This window comes from Hyla sarda, chromosome 9, assembly GCF_029499605.1.
Source record: "Hyla sarda isolate aHylSar1 chromosome 9, aHylSar1.hap1, whole genome shotgun sequence".
Taxonomy (NCBI): domain Eukaryota; kingdom Metazoa; phylum Chordata; class Amphibia; order Anura; family Hylidae; genus Hyla; species Hyla sarda.
The window spans coordinates 177594984-177622019 of record NC_079197.1 but is presented as its reverse complement, the minus strand read 5'-3'; the positions used below and the strand labels follow the sequence as shown (position 1 = coordinate 177622019).

At 37.6% G+C, this 27036-nt stretch overlaps 1 protein-coding gene across 5 annotated transcripts in view; it reads left to right on the top strand.

Annotated features, from left to right (window-relative positions):
• POF1B (POF1B actin binding protein) overlaps window positions 1-27036 on the top strand; it is a gene marked incomplete in the record, with an annotated part of 126140 nt that overhangs the window by 76594 nt on the left and 22510 nt on the right. For 4 of the 5 annotated variants that reach the window (XM_056540431.1, XM_056540430.1, XM_056540429.1 and 1 more), the window contains 4 exon segments: window positions 855-914; window positions 19444-19539; window positions 22406-22501; window positions 23845-23982. In XM_056540431.1, the coding sequence (XP_056396406.1) occupies window positions 855-914; window positions 19444-19539; window positions 22406-22501; window positions 23845-23982 (390 nt within the window). 5 annotated transcript variants of the gene reach the window in all.

The following is a 27036-nucleotide window of genomic DNA, read 5'->3' as shown; positions in this document are numbered from 1 at the left end:
ATATACAAGATATAACTACTATAATACTTCTCCTATATACAAGAATATAACTACTATAATACTGCCTCATATATACAAGAATATAACTACTATAATACTGCTCCTATATACAAGAATATAACTACTATAATACTGCTCCTATATACAAGAATATAACTACTATAATACTGCTCCTATATACAAGAATATAACTACTATAATACTGCTCCTATATACAAGAATATAACTACTATAATACTGCTCCTATATACAAGAATATAACTACTATAATACTGCCTCCTATATACAAGAATATAACTACTATAAACTGCTTCCTATATACAAGAATATAACTACTATAATACTGCTCCTATATACAAGAATATAACTGCTATAATACTGCTCCTATATCCAAGAATATAACTACTATAATACTGCTCCTATATACAAGAATATAACTACTATAATACTGCTCCTATATACAAGAATATAACTACTATAATACTGCCTCCTATATACAAGAATATCACTACTATAATACTGCCTCCTATATACAAGAATATAACTACTATAATACTGGCTCCTATATACAAGAATATAACTACTATAATACTGCTCCTATATACAAGAATATAACTACTATAATACTGCCTCCTATTTACAAGAATATAACTACTATAATACTGCTCCTATATACAAAAATATAACTACTATAATACTGCCCCTATATACTGCCCCCCCTGTGTATGTAAATATCTGCTTATTGTGCATTAATATGTAGGTTCTTAGGGTCAGTCTGCAGCAGTAAAGGGTCGGCAGTTTTATCTCATTGTGATGGATTCTTTGCTATAAACAAATTTTTACACCATTTTCAGGAAATCCAGACATATCCTCAAGAGACCGTCCGCAGATACATCGTACAGAATCCAGAGCAGGTAGGTGACTGTATTATTTTGTCTCATTATTAGGATGTACTTACAGATTTATTTATAGTGTTACATAGGACTGCAGGTAACAACATTAAAATCAGCTGTTATAATGTAGAAAAGGAATAGTATTTAATTTCCAGCGGAGAACCTTATTAAAGGAGAAGTCTTGTGGTCACCGGGGGTCCGACCGATGGATGGAGCATCGGCTCTACCCCAGACAAGCGCATCACGAAACGGGGGCTGCCACACCCCCTCCATATAGCTGAATGGCTCAACCATAGAGATATATGGAGGGAGCATGCAGCTTCGTATCGGGGTTGTGACGCGCCACTCTGGGGAGAGCAGGGCCCATAAAAGAGTATAAACCACTATCTGCAGTCCTATGTAACATCACAGACAACTCAGTGATAATTCTGGTGGGAGTACGGATATTGTAGTAGATATTCCTTGTGTATGTATGTGTGTATATATATATGTGTATAGTGGAGGACGGCTTATATTATATAGTGTGTGTGTACGGCTTATATTATATAGTGTGTGTGTACGGCTTATATTATATAGTGTGTGTGTGTACGGCTTATATTATATAGTGTGTGTGTACGGCTTATATTATATAGTGTGTGTACGGCTTATATTATATAGTGTGTGTGTGTGTGTGTGTACGGCTTATATTATATAGTGTGTGTGTGTACGGCTTATATTATATAGTGTGTGTGTGTACGGCTTATATTATATAGTGTGTGTGTGTACGGCTTATATTATATAGTGTGTGTGTGTACGGCTTATATTATATAGTGTGTGTGTGTACGGCTTATATTATATAGTGTGTGTGTACGGCTTATATTATATAGTGTGTGTGTGTGTACGGCTTATATTATATAGTGTGTGTGTGTGTACGGCTTATATTATATAGTGTGTGTGTGTGTACGGCTTATATTATATAGTGTGTGTGTACGGCTTATATTATATAGTGTGTGTGTGTGTACGGCTTATATTATATAGTGTGTGTGTACGGCTTATATTATATAGTGTGTGTGTGTACGGCTTATATTATATAGTGTGTGTGTACGGCTTATATTATATAGTGTGTGTGTACGGCTTATATTATATAGTGTGTGTGTGTGTACGGCTTATATTATATAGTGTGTGTGTACGGCTTATATTATATAGTGTGTGTGTGTACGGCTTATATTATATAGTGTGTGTGTGTACGGCTTATATTATATAGTGTGTGTGTGTACGGCTTATATTATATAGTGTGTGTGTACGGCTTATATTATATAGTGTGTGTGTGTACGGCTTATATTATATAGTGTGTGTGTGTACGGCTTATATTATATAGTGTGTGTGTGTACGGCTTATATTATATAGTGTGTGTGTACGGCTTATATAGTGTGTGTGTACGGCTTATATTATATAGTGTGTGTGTACGGCTTATATAGTGTGTGTGTACGGCTTATATTATATAGTGTGTGTGTGTACGGCTTATATTATATAGTGTGTGTGTACGGCTTATATTATATAGTGTGTGTGTGTGTGTGTACGGCTTATATTATATAGTGTGTGTGTGTACGGCTTATATTATATAGTGTGTGTGTGTACGGCTTATATTATATAGTGTGTGTGTGTACGGCTTATATTATATAGTGTGTGTGTGTACGGCTTATATTATATAGTGTGTGTGTGTACGGCTTATATTATATAGTGTGTGTGTACGGCTTATATTATATAGTGTGTGTGTGTACGGCTTATATTATATAGTGTGTGTGTGTACGGCTTATATTATATAGTGTGTGTGTACGGCTTATATTATATAGTGTGTGTGTGTACGGCTTATATTATATAGTGTGTGTGTGTACGGCTTATATTATATAGTGTGTGTGTACGGCTTATATTATATAGTGTGTGTGTACGGCTTATATTATATAGTGTGTGTGTACGGCTTATATTATATAGTGTGTGTGTGTGTGTACGGCTTATATTATATAGTGTGTGTGTACGGCTTATATTATATAGTGTGTGTGTACGGCTTATATTATATAGTGTGTGTGTGTGTGTACGGCTTATATTATATAGTGTGTGTGTGTACGGCTTATATTATATAGTGTGTGTGTGTATGGCTTATATTATATAGTGTGTGTGTACGGCTTATATTATATAGTGTGTGTGTGTGTGTACGGCTTATATTATATAGTGTGTGTGTGTATGGCTTATATTATATAGTGTGTGTGTACGGCTTATATTATATAGTGTGTGTGTACGGCTTATATTATATAGTGTGTGTGTGTGTGTACGGCTTATATTATATAGTGTGTGTGTGTACGGCTTATATTATATAGTGTGTGTGTACGGCTTATATTATATAGTGTGTGTGTGTACAGCTTATATTATATAGTGTGTGTGTGTGTACGGCTTATATTATATAGTGTGTGTGTGTACGGCTTATATTATATAGTGTGTGTGTGTACGGCTTATATTATATAGTGTGTGTGTGTGTACGGCTTATATTATATAGTGTGTGTGTGTGTACGGCTTATATTATATAGTGTGTGTGTACGGCTTATATTATATAGTGTGTGTGTGTACGGCTTATATTATATAGTGTGTGTGTGTACGGCTTATATTATATAGTGTGTGAATGTACGGCTTATATTATATAGTGTGTGTGTACGGCTTATATTATATAGTGTGTGTGTGTACGGCTTATATTATATAGTGTGTGTGTGTACGGCTTATATTATATAGTGTGTGTGTGTACGGCTTATATTATATAGTGTGTGAATGTACGGCTTATATTATATAGTGTGTGTGTACGGCTTATATTATATAGTGTGTGTGTACGGCTTATATTATATAGTGTGTGTGTGTACGGCTTATATTATATAGTGTGTGTGTGTACAGCTTATATTATATAGTGTGTGTGTGTGTACGGCTTATATTATATAGTGTGTGTGTACGGCTTATATTATATAGTGTGTGTGTGTACGGCTTATATTATATAGTGTGTGTGTGTACGGCTTATATTATATAGTGTGTGTGTGTGCACGGCTTATATTATATAGTGTGTGTGTGTGCACGGCTTATATTATATAGTGTGTGTGTACGGCTTATATTATATAGTGTGTGTGTACGGCTTATATTATATAGTGTGTGTGTACGGCTTATATTATATAGTGTGTGTGTGTACGGCTTATATTATATAGTGTGTGTGTACGGCTTATATTATATAGTGTGTGTGTACGGCTTATATTATATAGTGTGTGTGTACGGCTTATATTATATAGTGTGTGTGTACGGCTTATATTATATAGTGTGTGTGTACGGCTTATATTATATAGTGTGTGTGTGTGTGTACGGCTTATATTATATAGTGTGTGTGTGTGTACGGCTTATATTATATAGTGTGTGTGTGTACGGCTTATATTATATAGTGTGTGTGTACGGCTTATATTATATAGTGTGTGTGTACGGCTTATATTATATAGTGTGTGTGTGTGTACGGCTTATATTATAAAGTGTGTGTGTGTACGGCTTATATTATATAGTGTGTGTGTGTACGGCTTATATTATATAGTGTGTGTGTGTACGGCTTATATTATATAGTGTGTGTGTACGGCTTATATTATATAGTGTGTGTGTGTGTGTACGGCTTATATTATATAGTGTGTGTGTACGGCTTATATTATATAGTGTGTGTGTGTGTACGGCTTATATTATATAGTGTGTGTGTGTGTACGGCTTATATTATATAGTGTGTGTGTACGGCTTATATTATATAGTGTGTGTGTGTACGGCTTATATTATATAGTGTGTGTGTACGGCTTATATTATATAGTGTGTGTGTACGGCTTATATTATATAGTGTGTGTGTGTACGGCTTATATTATATAGTGTGTGTGTGTACGGCTTATATTATATAGTGTGTGTGTACGGCTTATATTATATAGTGTGTGTGTACGGCTTATATTATATAGTGTGTGTGTGTACGGCTTATATTATATAGTGTGTGTGTACGGCTTATATTATATAGTGTGTGTGTACGGCTTATATTATATAGTGTGTGTGTACGGCTTATATTATATAGTGTGTGTGTACGGCTTATATTATATAGTGTGTGTGTACGGCTTATATTATATAGTGTGTGTGTGTGTACGGCTTATATTATATAGTGTGTGTGTGTGTGTGTGTGTACGGCTTATATTATATAGTGTGTGTGTACGGCTTATATTATATAGTGTGTGTGTTCGGCTTATATTATATAGTGTGTGTGTGTGTGTGTACGGCTTATATTATATAGTGTGTGTGTGTACGGCTTATATTATATAGTGTGTGTGTACGGCTTATATTATATAGTGTGTGTGTGTGTACGGCTTATATTATATAGTGTGTGTGTGTACGGCCTATATTATATAGTGTGTGTGTGTGTACGGCTTATATTATATAGTGTGTGTGTGTACGGCTTATATTATATAGTGTGTGTGTGTACGGCTTATATTATATAGTGTGTGTGTACGGCTTATATTATATAGTGTGTGTGTGTGTGTACGGCTTATATTATATAGTGTGTGTGTGTACGGCTTATATTATATAGTGTGTGTGTGTACGGCTTATATTATATAGTGTGTGTGTACGGCTTATATTATATAGTGTGTGTGTGTGTACGGCTTATATTATATAGTGTGTGTGTGTGTGTACGGCTTATATTATATAGTGTGTGTGTGTACGGCTTATATTATATAGTGTGTGTGTGTACGGCTTATATTATATAGTGTGTGTGTGTGTGTACGGCTTATATTATATAGTGTGTGTGTGTGTACGGCTTATATTATATAGTGTGTGTGTGTACGGCTTATATTATATAGTGTGTGTGTACGGCTTATATTATATAGTGTGTGTGTGTACGGCTTATATTATATAGTGTGTGTGTGTACGGCTTATATTATATAGTGTGTGTGTGTACGGCTTATATTATATAGTGTGTGTGTACGGCTTATATTATAGTGTGTGTGTGTACGGCTTATATTATATAGTGTGTGTGTGTGTACGGCTTATATTATATAGTGTGTGTGTGTGTGTACGGCTTATATTATATAGTGTGTGTGTGTACGGCTTATATTATATAGTGTGTGTGTACGGCTTATATTATATAGTGTGTGTGTACGGCTTATATTATATAGTGTGTGTGTACGGCTTATATTATATAGTGTGTGTGTGTACGGCTTATATTATATAGTGTGTGTGTGTACGGCTTATATTATATAGTGTGTGTGTGTACGGCTTATATTATATAGTGTGTGTGTGTACGGCTTATATTATATAGTGTGTGTACGGCTTATATTATATAGTGTGTGTACGGCTTATATTATATAGTGTGTGTGTACGGCTTATATTATATAGTGTGTGTGTGTACGGCTTATATTATATAGTGTGTGTGTGTACGGCTTATATTATATAGTGTGTGTGTACGGCTTATATTATATAGTGTGTGTGTGTACGGCTTATATTATATAGTGTGTGTGTGTACGGCTTATATTATATAGTGTGTGTGTACGGCTTATATTATATAGTGTGTGTGTGTACGGCTTATATTATATAGTGTGTGTGTGTACGGCTTATATTATATAGTGTGTTTGTACGGCTTATATTATATAGTGTGTGTGTGTGTACGGCTTATATTATATAGTGTGTGTGTACGGCTTATATTATATAGTGTGTGTGTACGGCTTATATTATATAGTGTGTGTGTGTACGGCTTATATTATATAGTGTGTGTGTGTACGGCTTATATTATATAGTGTGTGTGTGTACGGCTTATATTATATAGTGTGTGTGTACGGCTTATATTATATAGTGTGTGTGTACGGCTTATATTATATAGTGTGTGTGTGTGTACGGCTTATATTATATAGTGTGTGTGTGTACGGCTTATATTATATAGTGTGTGTGTACGGCTTATATTATATAGTGTGTGTGTACGGCTTATATTATATAGTGTGTGTGTGTGTGTGTGTGTACGGCTTATATTATATAGTGTGTGTGTTCGGCTTATATTATATAGTGTGTGTGTGTACGGCTTATATTATATAGTGTGTGTGTGTACGGCTTATATTATATAGTGTGTGTGTACGGCTTATATTATATAGTGTGTGTGTGTGTACGGCTTATATTATATAGTGTGTGTGTGTGTACGGCTTATATTATATAGTGTGTGTGTACGGCTTATATTATATAGTGTGTGTGTACGGCTTATATTATATAGTGTGTGTGTGTACGGCTTATATTATATAGTGTGTTTGTACGGCTTATATTATATAGTGTGTGTGTGTGTACGGCTTATATTATATAGTGTGTGTGTACGGCTTATATTATATAGTGTGTGTGTACGGCTTATATTATATAGTGTGTGTGTACGGCTTATATTATATAGGTGTGTGTGTACGGCTTATATTATATAGTGTGTGTGTGTACGGCTTATATTATATAGTGTGTGTGTGTACGGCTTATATTATATAGTGTGTGTGTGTACGGCTTATATTATATAGTGTGTGTGTGTGTACGGCTTATATTATATAGTGTGTGTGTACGGCTTATATTATATAGTGTGTGTGTACGGCTTATATTATATAGTGTGTGTGTACGGCTTATATTATATAGTGTGTGTGTGTACGGCTTATATTATATAGTGTGTGTGTGTGTGTACGGCTTATATTATATAGTGTGTGTGTGTGTGTGTGTACGGCTTATATTATATAGTGTGTGTGTGTGTACGGCTTATATAGTGTGTTTGTACGGCTTATATTATATAGTGTGTGTGTGTGTACGGCTTATATTATATAGTGTGTGTGTGTACGGCTTATATTATATAGTGTGTGTGTACGGCTTATATTATATAGTGTGTGTGTGTGTACGGCTTATATTATATAGTGTGTGTGTGTACGGCTTATATTATATAGTGTGTGTGTACGGCTTATATTATATAGTGTGTGTGTACGGCTTATATTATATAGTGTGTGTGTGTACGGCTTATATTATATAGTGTGTGTGTACGGCTTATATTATATAGTGTGTGTGTACGGCTTATATTATATAGTGTGTGTGTACGGCTTATATTATATAGTGTGTGTGTACGGCTTATATTATATAGTGTGTGTGTACGGCTTATATTATATAGTGTGTGTGTGTGTACGGCTTATATTATATAGTGTGTGTGTGTGTGTGTGTACGGCTTATATTATATAGTGTGTGTGTACGGCTTATATTATATAGTGTGTGTGTTCGGCTTATATTATATAGTGTGTGTGTGTGTGTACGGCTTATATTATATAGTGTGTGTGTGTACGGCTTATATTATATAGTGTGTGTGTACGGCTTATATTATATAGTGTGTGTGTGTGTACGGCTTATATTATATAGTGTGTGTGTGTACGGCCTATATTATATAGTGTGTGTGTGTGTACGGCTTATATTATATAGTGTGTGTGTGTACGGCTTATATTATATAGTGTGTGTGTGTACGGCTTATATTATATAGTGTGTGTGTGTACGGCTTATATTATATAGTGTGTGTGTGTGTGTACGGCTTATATTATATAGTGTGTGTGTGTACGGCTTATATTATATAGTGTGTGTGTGTACGGCTTATATTATATAGTGTGTGTGTACGGCTTATATTATATAGTGTGTGTGTGTGTACGCTTATATTATATAGTGTGTGTGTGTGTACGGCTTATATTATATAGTGTGTGTGTGTACGGCTTATATTATATAGTGTGTGTGTGTACGGCTTATATTATATAGTGTGTGTGTGTGTGTACGGCTTATATTATATACTGTGTGTGTGTGTACGGCTTATATTATATAGTGTGTGTGTGTACGGCTTATATTATATAGTGTGTGTGTACGGCTTATATTATATAGTGTGTGTGTGTACGGCTTATATTATATAGTGTGTGTGTGTACGGCTTATATTATATAGGTGTGTGTGTACGGCTTATATTATATAGTGTGTGTGTACGGCTTATATTATAGTGTGTGTGTGTACGGCTTATATTATATAGTGTGTGTGTGTGTACGGCTTATATTATATAGTGTGTGTGTGTGTACGGCTTATATTATATAGTGTGTGTGTGTACGGCTTATATTATATAGTGTGTGTGTACGGCTTATATTATATAGTGTGTGTGTACGGCTTATATTATATAGTGTGTGTGTACGGCTTATATTATATAGTGTGTGTGTGTACGGCTTATATTATATAGTGTGTGTGTGTACGGCTTATATTATATAGTGTGTGTGTGTACGGCTTATATTATATAGTGTGTGTGTGTACGGCTTATATTATATAGTGTGTGTACGGCTTATATTATATAGTGTGTGTACGGCTTATATTATATAGTGTGTGTGTACGGCTTATATTATATAGTGTGTGTGTGTACGGCTTATATTATATAGTGTGTGTGTGTACGGCTTATATTATATAGTGTGTGTGTGTACGGCTTATATTATATAGTGTGTGTGTGTACGGCTTATATTATATAGTGTGTGTGTGTACGGCTTATATTATATAGTGTGTGTGTACGGCTTATATTATATAGTGTGTGTGTGTACGGCTTATATTATATAGTGTGTGTGTGTACGGCTTATATTATATAGTGTGTTGTACGGCTTATATTATATAGTGTGTGTGTGTACGGCTTATATTATATAGTGTGTGTGTACGGCTTATATTATATAGTGTGTGTGTACGGCTTATATTATATAGTGTGTGTGTACGGCTTATATTATATAGTGTGTGTGTGTACGGCTTATATTATATAGTGTGTGTGTGTACGGCTTATATTATATAGTGTGTGTGTACGGCTTATATTATATAGTGTGTGTGTACGGCTTATATTATATAGTGTGTGTGTGTGTACGGCTTATATTATATAGTGTGTGTGTGTACGGCTTATATTATATAGTGTGTGTGTACGGCTTATATTATATAGTGTGTGTGTACGGCTTATATTATATAGTGTGTGTGTGTGTGTGTGTACGGCTTATATTATATAGTGTGTGTGTGTACGGCTTATATTATATAGTGTGTGTGTTCGGCTTATATTATATAGTGTGTGTGTGTACGGCTTATATTATATAGTGTGTGTGTGTACGGCTTATATTATATAGTGTGTGTGTACGGCTTATATTATATAGTGTGTGTGTGTACGGCTTATATTATATAGTGTGTGTGTGTGTACGGCTTATATTATATAGTGTGTGTGTACGGCTTATATTATATAGTGTGTGTGTACGGCTTATATTATATAGTGTGTGTGTGTACGGCTTATATTATATAGTGTGTTTGTACGGCTTATATTATATAGTGTGTGTGTGTGTACGGCTTATATTATATAGTGTGTGTGTACGGCTTATATTATATAGTGTGTGTGTACGGCTTATATTATATAGTGTGTGTGTACGGCTTATATTATATAGTGTGTGTGTGTACGGCTTATATTATATAGTGTGTGTGTGTACGGCTTATATTATATAGTGTGTGTGTGTACGGCTTATATTATATAGTGTGTGTGTGTACGGCTTATATTATATAGTGTGTGTGTGTGTACGGCTTATATTATATAGTGTGTGTGTACGGCTTATATTATATAGTGTGTGTGTACGGCTTATATTATATAGTGTGTGTGTACGGCTTATATTATATAGTGTGTGTGTGTACGGCTTATATTATATAGTGTGTGTGTGTGTACGGCTTATATTATATAGTGTGTGTGTGTGTGTGTGTACGGCTTATATTATATAGTGTGTGTGTGTGTACGGCTTATATAGTGTGTTTGTACGGCTTATATTATATAGTGTGTGTGTGTGTACGGCTTATATTATATAGTGTGTGTGTGTGTACGGCTTATATTATATAGTGTGTGTGTGTACGGCTTATATTATATAGTGTGTGTGTGTGTACGGCTTATATTATATAGTGTGTGTGTGTACGGCTTATATTATATAGTGTGTGTGTACGGCTTATATTATATAGTGTGTGTGTACGGCTTATATTATATAGTGTGTGTGTGTGTACGGCTTATATTATATAGTGTGTGTGTACGGCTTATATTATATAGTGTGTGTATGTGTACGGCTTATATTATATAGTGTGTGTGTGTACGGCTTATATTATATAGTGTGTGTGTGTACGGCTTATATTATATAGTGTGTGTGTGTACGGCTTATATTATATAGTGTGTGTATGTGTACGGCTTATATTATATAGTGTGTGTGTGTACGGCTTATATTATATAGTGTGTGTGTGTACGGCTTATATTATATAGTGTGTGTGTGTACGGCTTATATTATATAGTGTGTGTGTACGGCTTATATTATATAGTGTGTGTGTACGGCTTATATTATATAGTGTGTGTGTGTGTACGGCTTATATTATATAGTGTGTGTGTGTACAGCTTATATTATATAGTGTGTGTGTGTACGGCTTATATTATATAGTGTGTGTGTGTACAGCTTATATTATATAGTGTGTGTGTGTACGGCTTATATTATATAGTGTGTGTGTGTAAGGCTTATATAGTGTGTTTGTACGGCTTATATTATATAGTGTGTGTGTGTAAGGCTTATATAGTGTGTTTGTACGGCTTATATTATATAGTGTGTGTGTGTACGGCTTATATTATGTAGTGTGTGTGTACGGCTTATATTATATAGTGTGTGTGTGTACGGCTTATATTATATAGTGTGTTTGTACGGCTTATATTATATAGTGTGTGTGTACGGCTTATATTATATAGTGTGTGTGTTTGTACGGCTTATATTATATAGTGTGTGTTTGTGTACGGCTTATATTATATAGTGTGTGTTTGTGTACGGCTTATATTATATAGTGTGTGTGTGTACGGCTTATATTATATAGTGTGTGTGTGTACGGCTTATATTATATAGTGTGTGTGTACGGCTTATATTATATAGTGTGTGTGTGTGCACGGCTTATATTATATAGTGTGTGTGTGTACGGCTTATATTATATAGTGTGTGTGTGTACGGCTTATATTATATAGTGTGTGTGTGTACGGCTTATATTATATAGTGTGTGTGTGTACGGCTTATATTATATAGTGTGTGTGTGTACGGCTTATATTATATAGTGTGTGTGTACGGCTTATATTATATAGTGTGTGTGTACGGCTTATATTATATAGTGTGTGTGTGTACGGCTTATATTATATAGTGTGTGTGTGTGTACGGCTTATATTATATTATATAGTGTGTGTGTGTACGGCTTATATTATATAGTGTGTGTGTACGGCTTATATTATATAGTGTGTGTGTGTACGGCTTATATTATATAGTGTGTGTGTGTGTACGGCTTATATTATATAGTGTGTGTGTGTGTACGGCTTATATTATATAGTGTGTGTGTGTGTACGGCTTATATTATATAGTGTGTGTGTGTACGGCTTATATTATATAGTGTGTGTGTGTACGGCTTATATTATATAGTGTGTTTGTACGGCTTATATTATATAGTGTGTGTGTGTGTACGGCTTATATTATATAGTGTGTGTGTGTACGGCTTATATTATATAGTGTGTGTGTGTACGGCTTATATTATATAGTGTGTGTGTGTACGGCTTATATTATATAGTGTGTGTGTGTACGGCTTATATTATATAGTGTGTGTGTACGGCTTATATTATATAGTGTGTGTGTGTGTACGGCTTATATTATATAGTGTGTGTGTGTACGGCTTATATTATATAGTGTGTGTGTACGGCTTATATTATATAGTGTGTGTGTGTGTACGGCTTATATTATATAGTGTGTGTGTACGGCTTATATTATATAGTGTGTTTGTACGGCTTATATTATATAGTGTGTGTGTACGGCTTATATTATATAGTGTGTGTGTACGGCTTATATTATATAGTGTGTGTGTGTACGGCTTATATTATATAGTGTGTGTGTGTACAGCTTATATTATATAGTGTGTGTGTGTACGGCTTATATTATATAGTGTGTGTGTGTACGGCTTATATTATATAGTGTGTGTGTTTGTACGGCTTATATTATATAGTGTGTGTGTACGGCTTATATTATATAGTGTGTGTGTGTACGGCTTATATTATATAGTGTGTGTGTACGGCTTATATTATATAGTGTGTGTGTACGGCTTATATTATATAGTGTGTGTGTGTACGGCTTATATTATATAGTGTGTGTGTGTGTGTACGGCTTATATTATATAGTGTGTGTGTACGGCTTATATAGTGTGTTTGTACGGCTTATATTATATAGTGTGTGTGTGTGTACGGCTTATATTATATAGTGTGTGTGTGTGTACGGCTTATATTATATAGTGTGTGTGTGTACGGCTTATATTATATAGTGTGTGTGTGTGTACGGCTTATATTATATAGTGTGTGTGTGTACGGCTTATATTATATAGTGTGTGTGTACGGCTTATATTATATAGTGTGTGTGTACGGCTTATATTATATAGTGTGTGTGTGTGTGTACGGCTTATATTATATAGTGTGTGTGTACGGCTTATATTATATAGTGTGTGTGTGTACGGCTTATATTATATAGTGTGTGTGTGTACGGCTTATATTATATAGTGTGTGTGTGTACGGCTTATATTATATAGTGTGTGTGTGTACGGCTTATATTATATAGTGTGTGTATGTGTACGGCTTATATTATATAGTGTGTGTGTGTGTACGGCTTATATTATATAGTGTGTGTGTGTGTACGGCTTATATTATATAGTGTGTGTGTGTACGGCTTATATTATATAGTGTGTGTGTACGGCTTATATTATATAGTGTGTGTGTACGGCTTATATTATATAGTGTGTGTGTGTGTACGGCTTATATTATATAGTGTGTGTGTGTACGGCTTATATTATATAGTGTGTGTGTGTACGGCTTATATAGTGTGTTTGTACGGCTTATATTATATAGTGTGTGTGTGTACGGCTTATATTATATAGTGTGTGTGTACGGCTTATATTATATAGTGTGTGTGTGTACGGCTTATATTATATAGTGTGTGTGTACGGCTTATATTATATAGTGTGTGTGTTTGTACGGCTTATATTATATAGTGTGTGTTTGTGTACGGCTTATATTATATAGTGTGTGTTTGTGTACGGCTTATATTATATAGTGTGTGTGTGTGTACGGCTTATATTATATAGTGTGTGTGTGTACGGCTTATATTATATAGTGTGTGTGTACGGCTTATATTATATAGTGTGTGTGTGTGTGCACGGCTTATATTATATAGTGTGTGTGTGTACGGCTTATATTATATAGTGTGTGTGTGTACGGCTTATATTATATAGTGTGTGTGTACGGCTTATATTATATAGTGTGTGTGTGTACGGCTTATATTATATAGTGTGTGTGTGTACGGCTTATATTATATAGTGTGTGTGTACGGCTTATATTATATAGTGTGTGTGTACGGCTTATATTATATAGTGTGTGTGTGTGTGTACGGCTTATATTATATAGTGTGTGTGTGTACGGCTTATATTATATAGTGTGTGTGTGTGTACGGCTTATATTATATAGTGTGTTTGTACGGCTTATATTATATAGTGTGTGTGTGTGTACGGCTTATATTATATAGTGTGTGTGTGTACGGCTTATATTATATAGTGTGTGTGTGTACGGCTTATATTATATAGTGTGTGTGTGTACGGCTTATATTATATAGTGTGTGTGTGTACGGCTTATATTATATAGTGTGTGTGTGTACGGCTTATATTATATAGTGTGTGTGTACGGCTTATATTATATAGTGTGTGTGTGTGTACGGCTTATATTATATAGTGTGTGTGTGTACGGCTTATATTATATAGTGTGTGTGTACGGCTTATATTATATAGTGTGTGTGTGTGTACGGCTTATATTATATAGTGTGTGTGTACGGCTTATATTATATAGTGTGTTTGTACGGCTTATATTATATAGTGTGTGTGTACGGCTTATATTATATAGTGTGTGTGTACGGCTTATATTATATAGTGTGTGTGTGTACGGCTTATATTATATAGTGTGTGTGTGTGTACAGCTTATATTATATAGTGTGTGTGTGTACGGCTTATATTATATAGTGTGTGTGTGTACGGCTTATATTATATAGTGTGTGTGTGTACGGCTTATATTATATAGTGTGTGTGTTTGTACGGCTTATATTATATAGTGTGTGTGTACGGCTTATATTATATAGTGTGTGTGTGTACGGCTTATATTATATAGTGTGTGTGTGTACGGCTTATATTATATAGTGTGTGTGTGTACGGCTTATATTATATAGTGTGTGTGTACGGCTTATATTATATAGTGTGTGTGTACGGCTTATATTATATAGTGTGTGTGTGTACGGCTTATATTATATAGTGTGTGTGTGTACGGCTTATATTATATAGTGTGTGTGTACGGCTTATATTATATAGTGTGTGTGTACGGCTTATATTATAGTGTGTGTGTGTACGGCTTATATTATATAGTGTGTGTGTGTACGGCTTATATTATATAGTGTGTGTGTGTGTACGGCTTATATTATATAGTGTGTGTGTACGGCTTATATTATATAGTGTGTGTGTGTGTACGGCTTATATTATATAGTGTGTGTGTGTACGGCTTATATTATATAGTGTGTGTGTACGGCTTATATTATATAGTGTGTGTGTGTACGGCTTATATTATATAGTGTGTGTGTGTACGGCTTATATTATATAGTGTGTGTGTGTACGGCTTATATTATATAGTGTGTGTGTGTACGGCTTATATTATATAGTGTGTGTGTGTGTACGGCTTATATTATATAGTGTGTTTGTACGGCTTATATTATATAGTGTGTGTGTACGGCTTATATTATATAGTGTGTGTGTGTACGGCTTATATTATATAGTGTGTGTGTGTACGGCTTATATTATATAGTGTGTGTGTACGGCTTATATTATATAGTGTGTGTGTGTACGGCTTATATTATATAGTGTGTGTGTGTACGGCTTATATTATATAGTGTGTGTGTGTACGGCTTATATTATATAGTGTGTGTGTGTACGGCTTATATTATATAGTGTGTGTGTGCGGCTTATATTATATAGTGTGTGTGTGTGTACGGCTTATATTATATAGTGTGTGTGTGCGGCTTATATTATATAGTGTGTGTGTGTGTACGGCTTATATTATATAGTGTGTGTGTGTGTGTACGGCTTATATTATATAGTGTGTGTGTGTACGGCTTATATTATATAGTGTGTGTGTGTACGGCTTATATTATATAGTGTGTGTGTGTACGGCTTATATTATATAGTGTGTGTGTACGGCTTATATTATATAGTGTGTGTGTACGGCTTATATTATATTATATAGTGTGTGTGTGTACGGCTTATATTATATTATATAGTGTGTGTGTGTGTACGGCTTATATTATATAGTGTGTGTGTACGGCTTATATTATATAGTGTGTGTGTGTACGGCTTATATTATATAGTGTGTGTGTGTACGGCTTATATTATATAGTGTGTGTGTGTGTACGGCTTATATTATATAGTGTGTGTGTGTACGGCTTATATTATATAGTGTGTGTGTACGGCTTATATTATATAGTGTGTGTGTTTGTACGGCTTATATTATATAGTGTGTGTGTACGGCTTATATTATATAGTGTGTGTGTTTGTACGGCTTATATTATATAGTGTGTGTGTGTACGGCTTATATTATATAGTGTGTTTGTGTACGGCTTATATTATATAGTGTGTGTGTGTACGGCTTATATTATATAGTGTGTGTGTGTACGGCTTATATTATATAGTGTGTGTGTGTACGGCTTATATTATATAGTGTGTGTGTGTGTACGGCTTATATTATATAGTGTGTGTGTACGGCTTATATTATATAGTGTGTGTGTACGGCTTATATTATATAGTGTGTGTGTGTACGGCTTATATTATATAGTGTGTGTGTGTACGGCTTATATTATATAGTGTGTGTGTGTACGGCTTATATTATATAGTGTGTGTGTGTACGGCTTATATTATATAGTGTGTGTGTACGGCTTATATTATATAGTGTGTGTGTGTACGGCTTATATTATATAGTGTGTGTGTGTGTACGGCTTATATTATATAGTGTGTGTGTGTGTACGGCTTATATTATATAGTGTGTTTGTACGGCTTATATTATATAGTGTGTTTGTACGGCTTATATTATATAGTGTGTGTGTGTACGGCTTATATTATATTATATAGTGTGTGTGTGTACGGCTTATATTATATTATATAGTGTGTGTGTGTGTACGGCTTATATTATATAGTGTGTGTGTACGGCTTATATTATATAGTGTGTGTGTGTACGGCTTATATTATATAGTGTGTGTGTGTACGGCTTATATTATATAGTGTGTGTGTACGGCTTATATTATATAGTGTGTGTGTTTGTACGGCTTATATTATATAGTGTGTGTGTACGGCTTATATTATATAGTGTGTGTGTTTGTACGGCTTATATTATATAGTGTGTGTGTGTACGGCTTATATTATATAGTGTGTTTGTGTACGGCTTATATTATATAGTGTGTGTGTGTACGGCTTATATTATATAGTGTGTGTGTGTACGGCTTATATTATATAGTGTGTGTGTGTACGGCTTATATTATATAGTGTGTGTGTGTGTACGGCTTATATTATATAGTGTGTGTGTACGGCTTATATTATATAGTGTGTGTGTACGGCTTATATTATATAGTGTGTGTGTGTACGGCTTATATTATATAGTGTGTGTGTGTACGGCTTATATTATATAGTGTGTGTGTGTACGGCTTATATTATATAGTGTGTGTGTGTACGGCTTATATTATATAGTGTGTGTGTGTACGGCTTATATTATATAGTGTGTGTGTGTACGGCTTATATTATATAGTGTGTGTGTGTGTACGGCTTATATTATATAGTGTGTGTGTGTACGGCTTATATTATATAGTGTGTGTGTACGGCTTATATTATATAGTGTGTGTGTGTACGGCTTATATTATATAGTGTGTGTGTGTGTACGGCTTATATTATATAGTGTGTGTGTGTGTACGGCTTATATTATATAGTGTGTTTGTACGGCTTATATTATATAGTGTGTTTGTACGGCTTATATTATATAGTGTGTGTGTGTACGGCTTATATTATATAGTGTGTGTGTGTACGGCTTATATTATATAGTGTGTGTGTGTACGGCTTATATTATATAGTGTGTGTGTACGGCTTATATTATATAGTGTGTGTGTACGGCTTATATTATATAGTGTGTGTGTGTACGGCTTATATTATATAGTGTGTGTGTGTGTACGGCTTATATTATATAGTGTGTGTGTACGGCTTATATTATATAGTGTGTGTGTGTGTGTACGGCTTATATTATATAGTGTGTGTGTGTACGGCTTATATTATATAGTGTGTGTGTACGGCTTATATTATATAGTGTGTGTGTACGGCTTATATTATATTATATAGTGTGTGTGTGTGTACGGCTTATATTATATAGTGTGTGTGTACGGCTTATATTATATAGTGTGTGTGTGTACGGCTTATATTATATAGTGTGTGTGTGTGTGTGTGTGTACGGCTTATATTATATAGTGTGTGTGTACGGCTTATATTATATAGTGTGTGTGTGTACGGCTTATATTATATAGTGTGTGTGTGTGTGTGTGTACGGCTTATATTATATAGTGTGTGTGTACGGCTTATATTATATAGTGTGTGTACGGCTTATATTATATAGTGTGTGTGTGTACGGCTTATATTATATAGTGTGTGTGTACGGCTTATATTATATAGTGTGTGTGTACGGCTTATATTATATAGTGTGTGTGTGTGTACGGCTTATATTATATAGTGTGTGTGTGTACGGCTTATATTATATAGTGTGTGTGTGTACGGCTTATATTATATAGTGTGTGTGTGTACGGCTTATATTATATAGTGTGTGTGTACGGCTTATATTATATAGTGTGTGTGTACGGCTTATATTATATAGTGTGTGTGTGTGTACGGCTTATATTATATAGTGTGTGTGTGTGTACGGCTTATATTATATAGTGTGTGTGTGTGTACGGCTTATATTATATAGTGTGTGTGTGTGTACGGCTTATATTATATAGTGTGTGTGTGTACGGCTTATATTATATAGTGTGTGTGTGTACGGCTTATATTATATAGTGTGTGTGTGTACGGCTTATATTATATAGTGTGTGTGTACGGCTTATATTATATAGTGTGTGTGTACGGCTTATATTATATAGTGTGTGTGTGTGTACGGCTTATATTATATAGTGTGTGTGTGTGTACGGCTTATATTATATAGTGTGTGTGTGTGTACGGCTTATATTATATAGTGTGTGTGTGTGTACGGCTTATATTATATAGTGTGTGTGTGTGTACGGCTTATATTATATAGTGTGTGTGTGTGTACTTATGCATCACTAACTATATTTTGTCTTTTCCTTTTGTTACCATTTTTTCCAGAATTACATAAAAGGGAATGTCGGCTACCTCCCATCCAATAACGTCATTTACGAGAAAACAATCCGCAGAGTGGAGATGGCGAATCCTGAGGTGACAGTAAGTAACGCTAATTATTTGCAAAGTGTCGCGCTCCTCAGCTTTTGGTAATACCTTGTTTCGGTTCCTCTCCGTTTGCAGCATCTCTGCTTGTTGTCAGTGAATAGGAATGTTCATATCCAGAGCTAAATACATCTGCAGCACAAATCCTGTACAATGTCAATGCCCTGCTTGTCCTCATTGTACAGAGCCCCGCTTGTCCTCATTGTACAGAGCCCTGCTTGTCCTCTGTGTACAGAGCCCATTTTGTCCTTGGTGTACAGAGCCCCGCTTGTCCTCTGTGTACAGAGCCCATTTTGTCCTTGCTGTACAGAGCCCTGCTTGTCCTCGGTGTATAGAGCCCCGCTTGTCCTAGGTGTACAGAGCCCTGCTTGTCCTCGGTGTACAGAGCCCATTTTGTCCTCGGTGTACAGAGCCCTGCTTGTCCTCGGTGTACAGAGCCCTGCTTGTCCTCGGTGTACAGAGCCTTGCTTGTCCTCGGTGTACAGAGCCCTGCTTGTCCTCGGTGTACAGAGCCCTGCTTGTCCTCGGTGTACAGAGCCTTGCTTGTCCTCGGTGTACAGAGCCCCGCTTGTCCTCGGTGTACAGAGCCCTGCGTGGTGCAATAGAAAGGACAAAGTCTCTAGGTGGAAAAATAAAAGCATTATGACTATTAAAGGGGTACTCCAGTGGGAGTCACATTTTTTTTTAATCGCCTGGTGCCAAAAAGTTAAACAGATTTATAAATTACTTCTATTTAAAAATCTTAATCCTTCAATTACTTATCAGCTGCTGTATGCTCCAGAGGAAGTTGTGTAGTTCCTTCTAGTCTGACCACAGTGCTCTCTGCTGACACCTCTGTCCATATGATGAACTGTGCAGATCAGGAGCAAATCCCCATAGCAAACCTTTCCCGCTCTGGACAGTTCCTGACATGGACAGAGATGCCAGAAGAGAGCACTGTGGTCAGACTGGAAAGAACAACACAACTTCCACTGTAGCATACAGCAGCTGATAAATACTGTAAGGATTAAGATTTTTAAACAGAAGTCATTTACAAATCTGTATAACTTTCTACCACCAGTTGATTTAAAAAAAATGTATTTTCCACCGTAGTACCCCTTTAAAAGGCGAGGATTTAAAATAAATAAATAAAAATTTTAATCGCTGCTTCTTTAAAAGGGTTAATGTAGTATCCTCAATCTCAACTCCTTTTACAATTGTAACAAACCATCAGCAGTGTAAGCGGGAGTAGGTTGGAACATGTTTCAGCTTCTGGTTGCAAATAAGAAAACGTTCCATTCATTGCCAGAAAGCAAAGATCCTGTCAGTAAAGAGGAATGTAGCCGACCTATATGATGAATATATATATATCTCTATATCGTACAGATGGGATAGGCCCCCGTTATTTCTGGGCCCCCTCAGGAGCAGTAGAGATTATCTCCATGTTTTTCTCACTTGTCACATTGTATCCATCAGAAGACAATTGGCCTCTTGTATTGAGTGACAGCTCGGGGATGAGTATAATGCGCGGCGTAGCGAGGACGGCGTAGCGACGAGTACTAGGATTTGTGTAGGAGGAATGAGTCAGCTCCCTAGGGCGCGCGGGACACCAGGTGATGGAGACGCATCCCCCCGCAGGCGGGACCTCATCCCGGCACAAACGCTCGCTCTGTAAACAACAGCGCAATTAATGGTTCCCAGGGTTCCTGCCAAGATCCTGAGGTCGAGCGTCTCTGTCACTCGGCAGCGGAGTGGTTACTTATTATCTCAGGATTCTGTAATGGAGGCTTCAAACTGTGGACTACAAACTACAACTCCCAGCATGCCCAGACAGCCTTCAGAGGTCCACAGTTTGGAGGACACTTAAAGGAGTACTCCGGCCCTAAGACATCTTATCCCCTAAGACCCCCGCAATCTTGCATTCGGCACCCACCTCTTTGAGCTGCACGCCGCGCTGCCAGCTCACAAGCTGCCGGGTGCCGACCACGGGGCCGGAGTATCGTGACGTCACGACTCCGCCCCTGTGTGACGTCACCTCCCGCCCCCGCTATGCAAGTCTATGGGAGGGGGCGTGACGCCCCCTCCCATAGACTTGCATAGCAAGGGCGGGGCGGGACATCACACGGGGGTGGAGTCGTGACGTCACGATACTCCGGCCCCGTGGTCGGCACCCGGCAGTTTGTGAGCTGGCAGCGCGGCGTGCAGCTCAAAGAGGTGGGTGCCGAATGCAAGATTGCGGGGGTCCCCATCGGTGGGACCCCTGCGGTCACACATCTTATCCCCTTTCCTTTTGATAGAGGATAAGATGTCTTAGGGCCGGAGTACCCCTTTAACTGACAGTCAGGGAAGACGCGTAGATAGCTTTAACACTGTATGGGAGCCTTGGTCGTTATCCACGCACTGTCCCTATATGTCTCATTGTCTGAACCTTTATTGAGGGACCTTACCTTTTTGCTGTGCGGGGGGGGGGGGTCCATCAGGTGTTGTAATGTGTACCTCCCTTTCTTTCTTTAGGGGGCTATCCCTTTGTATTCGTTATATAAGTGTATCGCTATACTTTGTATTCTCTTATTTCGGGCCGGTGTTGTTTATTGAAGCCTTGTATCTTTATTATTTCTACCTTAATAAAAGCTTCATGGTTTGACTATTAACTGACACATTTGTTACAATGTTACAAATTTCTCTCTGGGCTGTCACACCCCCTCCAATAGACTTGCATTGAGGGGGCGGGGCGTGATGTCAGGAGGGGGCGGGGCATGACATCATGAGGGGGCAGGTCTATGACGTCACGAGCTCCCGGCTCCAGCGTTCGGAACAGTTTGTTCCAAGCACTGAGCAGCAGAGTGCCCCTTTAACCAGGAATTTCTATGTGTTGCCTTCGCAGGAACGTCAGGTGGTCAGAGGGATGAGCGTTTCTTCAATAAATGACCAAGTGATTGAGCAGAACACCCAAAGGAAGGTCTCCGTCCAGTCTTCTGAAGTAAGTGCTGCCATGACGCCTCCTGCTGGGGGGCAGCACATGGTACAATGTGGTTTGTGATTTTCAGTCAGAGACGAATTGTGTTTTCTCCAGAAATGATTAGAAGAGATGAGAGGACCCCTTTAAAGAGGTACTCCAGAGGGAAATATGTTTTTAAAACAACCGTTGTCAGAAAGTTATACAGATTTGTGAATTACTTCTATGTAAAAAATCTTAATCCTTCCAGTACTTATCAGCTGCTGAATTCTCCACAGGAAGTTGTGTAGTTCTTTCCAGTCTGACCACAGTGCTCTCTGCTTCCACCTCTGTCCGTATCAGGAACTGTCCAGAGCAGGAGCAAATCCCCCATAGCAAACCTATGCTGCTCTGGACAGTTCCTGACACGGACAGAGGTGGCAGCAGAGAGCACTGTGATCAGACTGGAAAGAACTACACAACTTCCTGTGGAGCATACAGCAGCTGAAAAGTACTGGAAGGATTAAAGGGGTACTCCGGTGGAAAACTTTTTTTTATTTTTTATAAATTGGTGCCAGAAAGTTAAACAGATTTGTAAATTACTTCTATAAAAAAAATCTTAATCCTTCCAATACTTATTAGCTGCTGAATACTACAGAGAAAATTATTTTCTTTTTGGAACACAAAGCTCTCTTCTGACATCACGAGCACAGTGCTCTCTGCTGACATCTCTGTCCATTTTAGGAACTGTCCAGAGCAGCATATGTTTGCTATGGGGATTTTCTCCTACTCTGGACAGTTCCTAAAATGGACAGAGGTGTCAGCAGAGAGCACTGTGCTCGTGATGTCAGAAGAGAGCTTTGTGTTCCAAAAAGAAAATAATTTTCTCTGTAGTATTCAGCAGCTAATAAGTACTGGAAGGATTAAGATTTTTTATAGAAGTAATTTACAAATCTGTTTAACTTTCTGGCACCAATTTATAAAAAATAAAAAAAGTTTTCCACCGGAGTACCCCTTTAATCCTTCCAGTACTTTTCAGCTGCTGTATGCTCCAAGGATTAAGATTTTTTTTAATAGAAGTAATTTACAAATCTGTTTTTAACTTTCTGGCACCAATTGATTTAGAAAAAAAAAAAAAAAAAAAAAGTTTTCCACCGGAGTACCCCTTTAAGATTTTTACATAGAAGTAATGTACAAATCTGTATAACTTTCTGGCACCAGTTGATTTGAAAACTTTTTTTTCTCTAGAGTACCCATTTAAATGGCATACTGGGAAAAGTAGTGTTTTTTTTTTTTTTTTTTTTTTTAAATAATTTCGTAGTTTTTCGTCCTCTTCCACTATAAAGCGTGGTTAAATTTTAATAATCAGCTAATATGTCTTCCTACAGGACGTGATATCTGAGCCGCATTATCAGCAGAAGGTGTCTGTGCAGAACACCGAACACGTACAAAGAGAGTCCACACAGAACATCGAGCACGTGCAGCGAAACGCCGTGCAGAGAAACGCCGTGCAGAGCATTGAACAGGTACAAAGCGACCCTGGGAGTTGTTTTACTTAGGCGTCACTGTCGCTCTGATACATTGTGGTAGAATTATCATTAGATGCGGGAATTTTTAAGAAAATGGCAAATTTCCCGAGGTGCACAAGTACAGCACAACTCACTAGGCTTGTTAGGCTGCGTGCACACCACGTTTTTGCTATACAGTTCCCGTATACAGTTTCAGGTTAAAAACCGCACGGAACCGTATAGAAAACCGTATGCATTGACTTAACATTGTAAACCGTCAAACGCATCATCCGGCTTAGTCCGTTTTGCCTCTTATACGGTTTTGTCCGATTTTTTTTTTACCCGTTTTTTGGTCCAGGTGAAAAACCGTATTAAACCATATACGTTTTTTTTTTTAACATGGGAGTCAATGGGAACCGTACAGAACCGTATGTGCGTACAGTTCCATCCGGTTTGCACCGTACTGTTTTTGACAGTTTTTTTTCTTTTAATTTCAATCAAACTGTCATGACCGACTGGGGGACAGGGAGAGTGAGCCCTAAATTGACCCTAAAACATCTCTCCCTGCCTACTTCTCCATCCATCCTAAACGATGGATCATTAACTGGGTGCCGGTCCCTTCCTGCGCTAAAGTGCAGTGGCGTAAAAACACATAATACTCAAAGTCGGACACAGGCCAGAAACGGGAAAAAAACTAGACAATCAGATATAATGACAAGATAAATACTCAAGCAGACATAGTCAGAATATACCACAAACAGACATAGTAGTATTGCACTCAATAACCAGCACCAGAATGCAGGAGAACTGCAGGCTAAATAACGCCACCCGAGTTCTCATTCACTCAGAGCATTAACTATTCCCTATCCAGGTGGAATAGCAAACTGCTCTGAACAAACTAGTGTGTGAATACACACCTATACAGAAAAATACAAAAACATGTAAACTGACATTACAGTAGGGGCCACCGCACCCTTTAAAAAACACAAAACAAGCATAGAAACATACCAGAATTTTTTTTTTTTTTTTACAAAAAATCCTAGGCGCCCAGGTGGCTCCACAATTGCCACCTGGACGCAGATGCTTGGGTCAGGAACGGAGGAACGCCATACTGCAGCAGATAGGCCGAATAGGTCCTTGCATCTGGTCCACTTGAAAACAGAATCAGAAAGTGGCTACAGAGCAAGTAGTTTGGCTGGTTATTCTGTCATGACCGACCAGGGGACAGGGAGAGTGAGCCCTAAAACATCTCTCCCTACCTTCTTCTCCATCCATCCTAAACGATGGATCGACAACTGGGCACCGGTCTCTTCCTGCGATTAAGTGCAGTGGCGTAAAAACACATAATACACATAGACTGTCACAGGCCAGAAACGGAAAACAACTAGACAACCAGATATAATGGCAAGATAAATACAAGATAAATGCTCAAGCAGACATAGTCAGAATATAGCACAAACAGACATAGTAGTATAGCACTCAATAACCAGCACCAGAATGCAGGAGAACTCTGGCTAAATAACTTATCATTCACTCAGAGCATTAACTATTCCCAATCCAGGTGGAATAGCAAACTGCTCTGAACAAACAAGTGTGTGAATACACGCCTAAACTGAAAAATACAAAAACAAATAAACGGACATTACACAAACAAGTGAAACTTTATTCAAAATGGAATGAATAGTTAAAAACGTATACGTTTTTTTTTCTTAAAAGACGGATGCAACCGGACATAATTTTTTAAACCAAATATGGGTTGTAATTTGTACAAATGTTTTGATACAGTTTAGTCCGGTTACAGTTTAGTCCGGTTTTGAGGAATCCATTTTTCATCAAAAACCTGATACGAGGAACTGTTGCAAAAACGTGGTGTGCATGCACCGTTAGACACGTTCCTGTTTCACCTGGTGATGTTCATGCGCAGCAATGATTTGCAGCAAAAATGGCGCCCACCTGTAGTGGATTTGGTGCTTTGTGCATCTTATTTTAAAGGGGTACTCCGGTGCTCCAGCCTTCTGAACATTTTGTTCAGAATGCTCGGAGCTGGAAGCCGTGATCGTGACGTCACAGCCACGCCCCCTCATGATGTCACGCCACACCCCCTCCATTCATGTCTATGGGAGGGGGCGTGTCGACTGACACGCCCCCTCCCATAGACATGAATAGAGGGGGCATGGTGTGACGTCACGAGGGGCGTGGCCGCGACGTCACGACCACTGCCGCAGGAACCCAGCGTTTGTTTAGAACTCCAAGTGCTGCGGGAGATCGGGGTGCCCCAGTGGTGGGATCCAAACGATCAGACATCTCAGGGGATGAGATGTCTAGCAGCGGAGTACCCCTTTAACCATGCATCTAAAGGAGTTATCCAGTGCTGAAAAACATATCCCCTATCCTAAGGATAGGGGGCAAGTTTCAGCTTGCGGGGGGTCCGACCGCTGGGGCCCCCCGCGATCTCCTGTACGGGGCCCCGGCAGCCCGCGGGAAGGGGGCGTGTTGACCACCGAACTAAGCGGCGGCCGACACGCCCCCTCAATATAACTCTATGGCAGAGCCTGAGATTGCCGAAGACTGCCGGGGCCCCAGCGGTCGGACCCCCCGCGATCTGAAACTTATCCCCTATCCTTAGGATAGGGGATACGTTTTTCAGCACTGGACTACTCCTTTAAGAGTCCAAAACGCGTGGGTATTCATTGTTTTGTGCATCGTTCTATGCACCCCCTGCAGAGCATCACTTCTTGCAGTGCAGTTTCAGGACGTTGCGGTCGTGCCCAGGCAGTGAGGTGATGCAGAGGCCTCAGTGATTAATCCTGTAAGGAATGTGTTCTGTCCGCTCGCCCAGTCTCGCCCTGGCTGCTTCTCATCATTGCCCCCAGACAGCTGATAATAACCGCTCTGTGGGATTATCCCAACCAAGAAAAGCCGGGTGACTGTGCACTCTGTCTTCTGCGCATCCATAAAACAAGTCCTGCATTGTTCTCCCGGATCTGATGTATCATCAGAACCAGAAACAAATGTGAGACTCAACGTGTGCTGCCAGTGTGAATCCGTGCGCTACTTGGCGGTAGTTTTCCT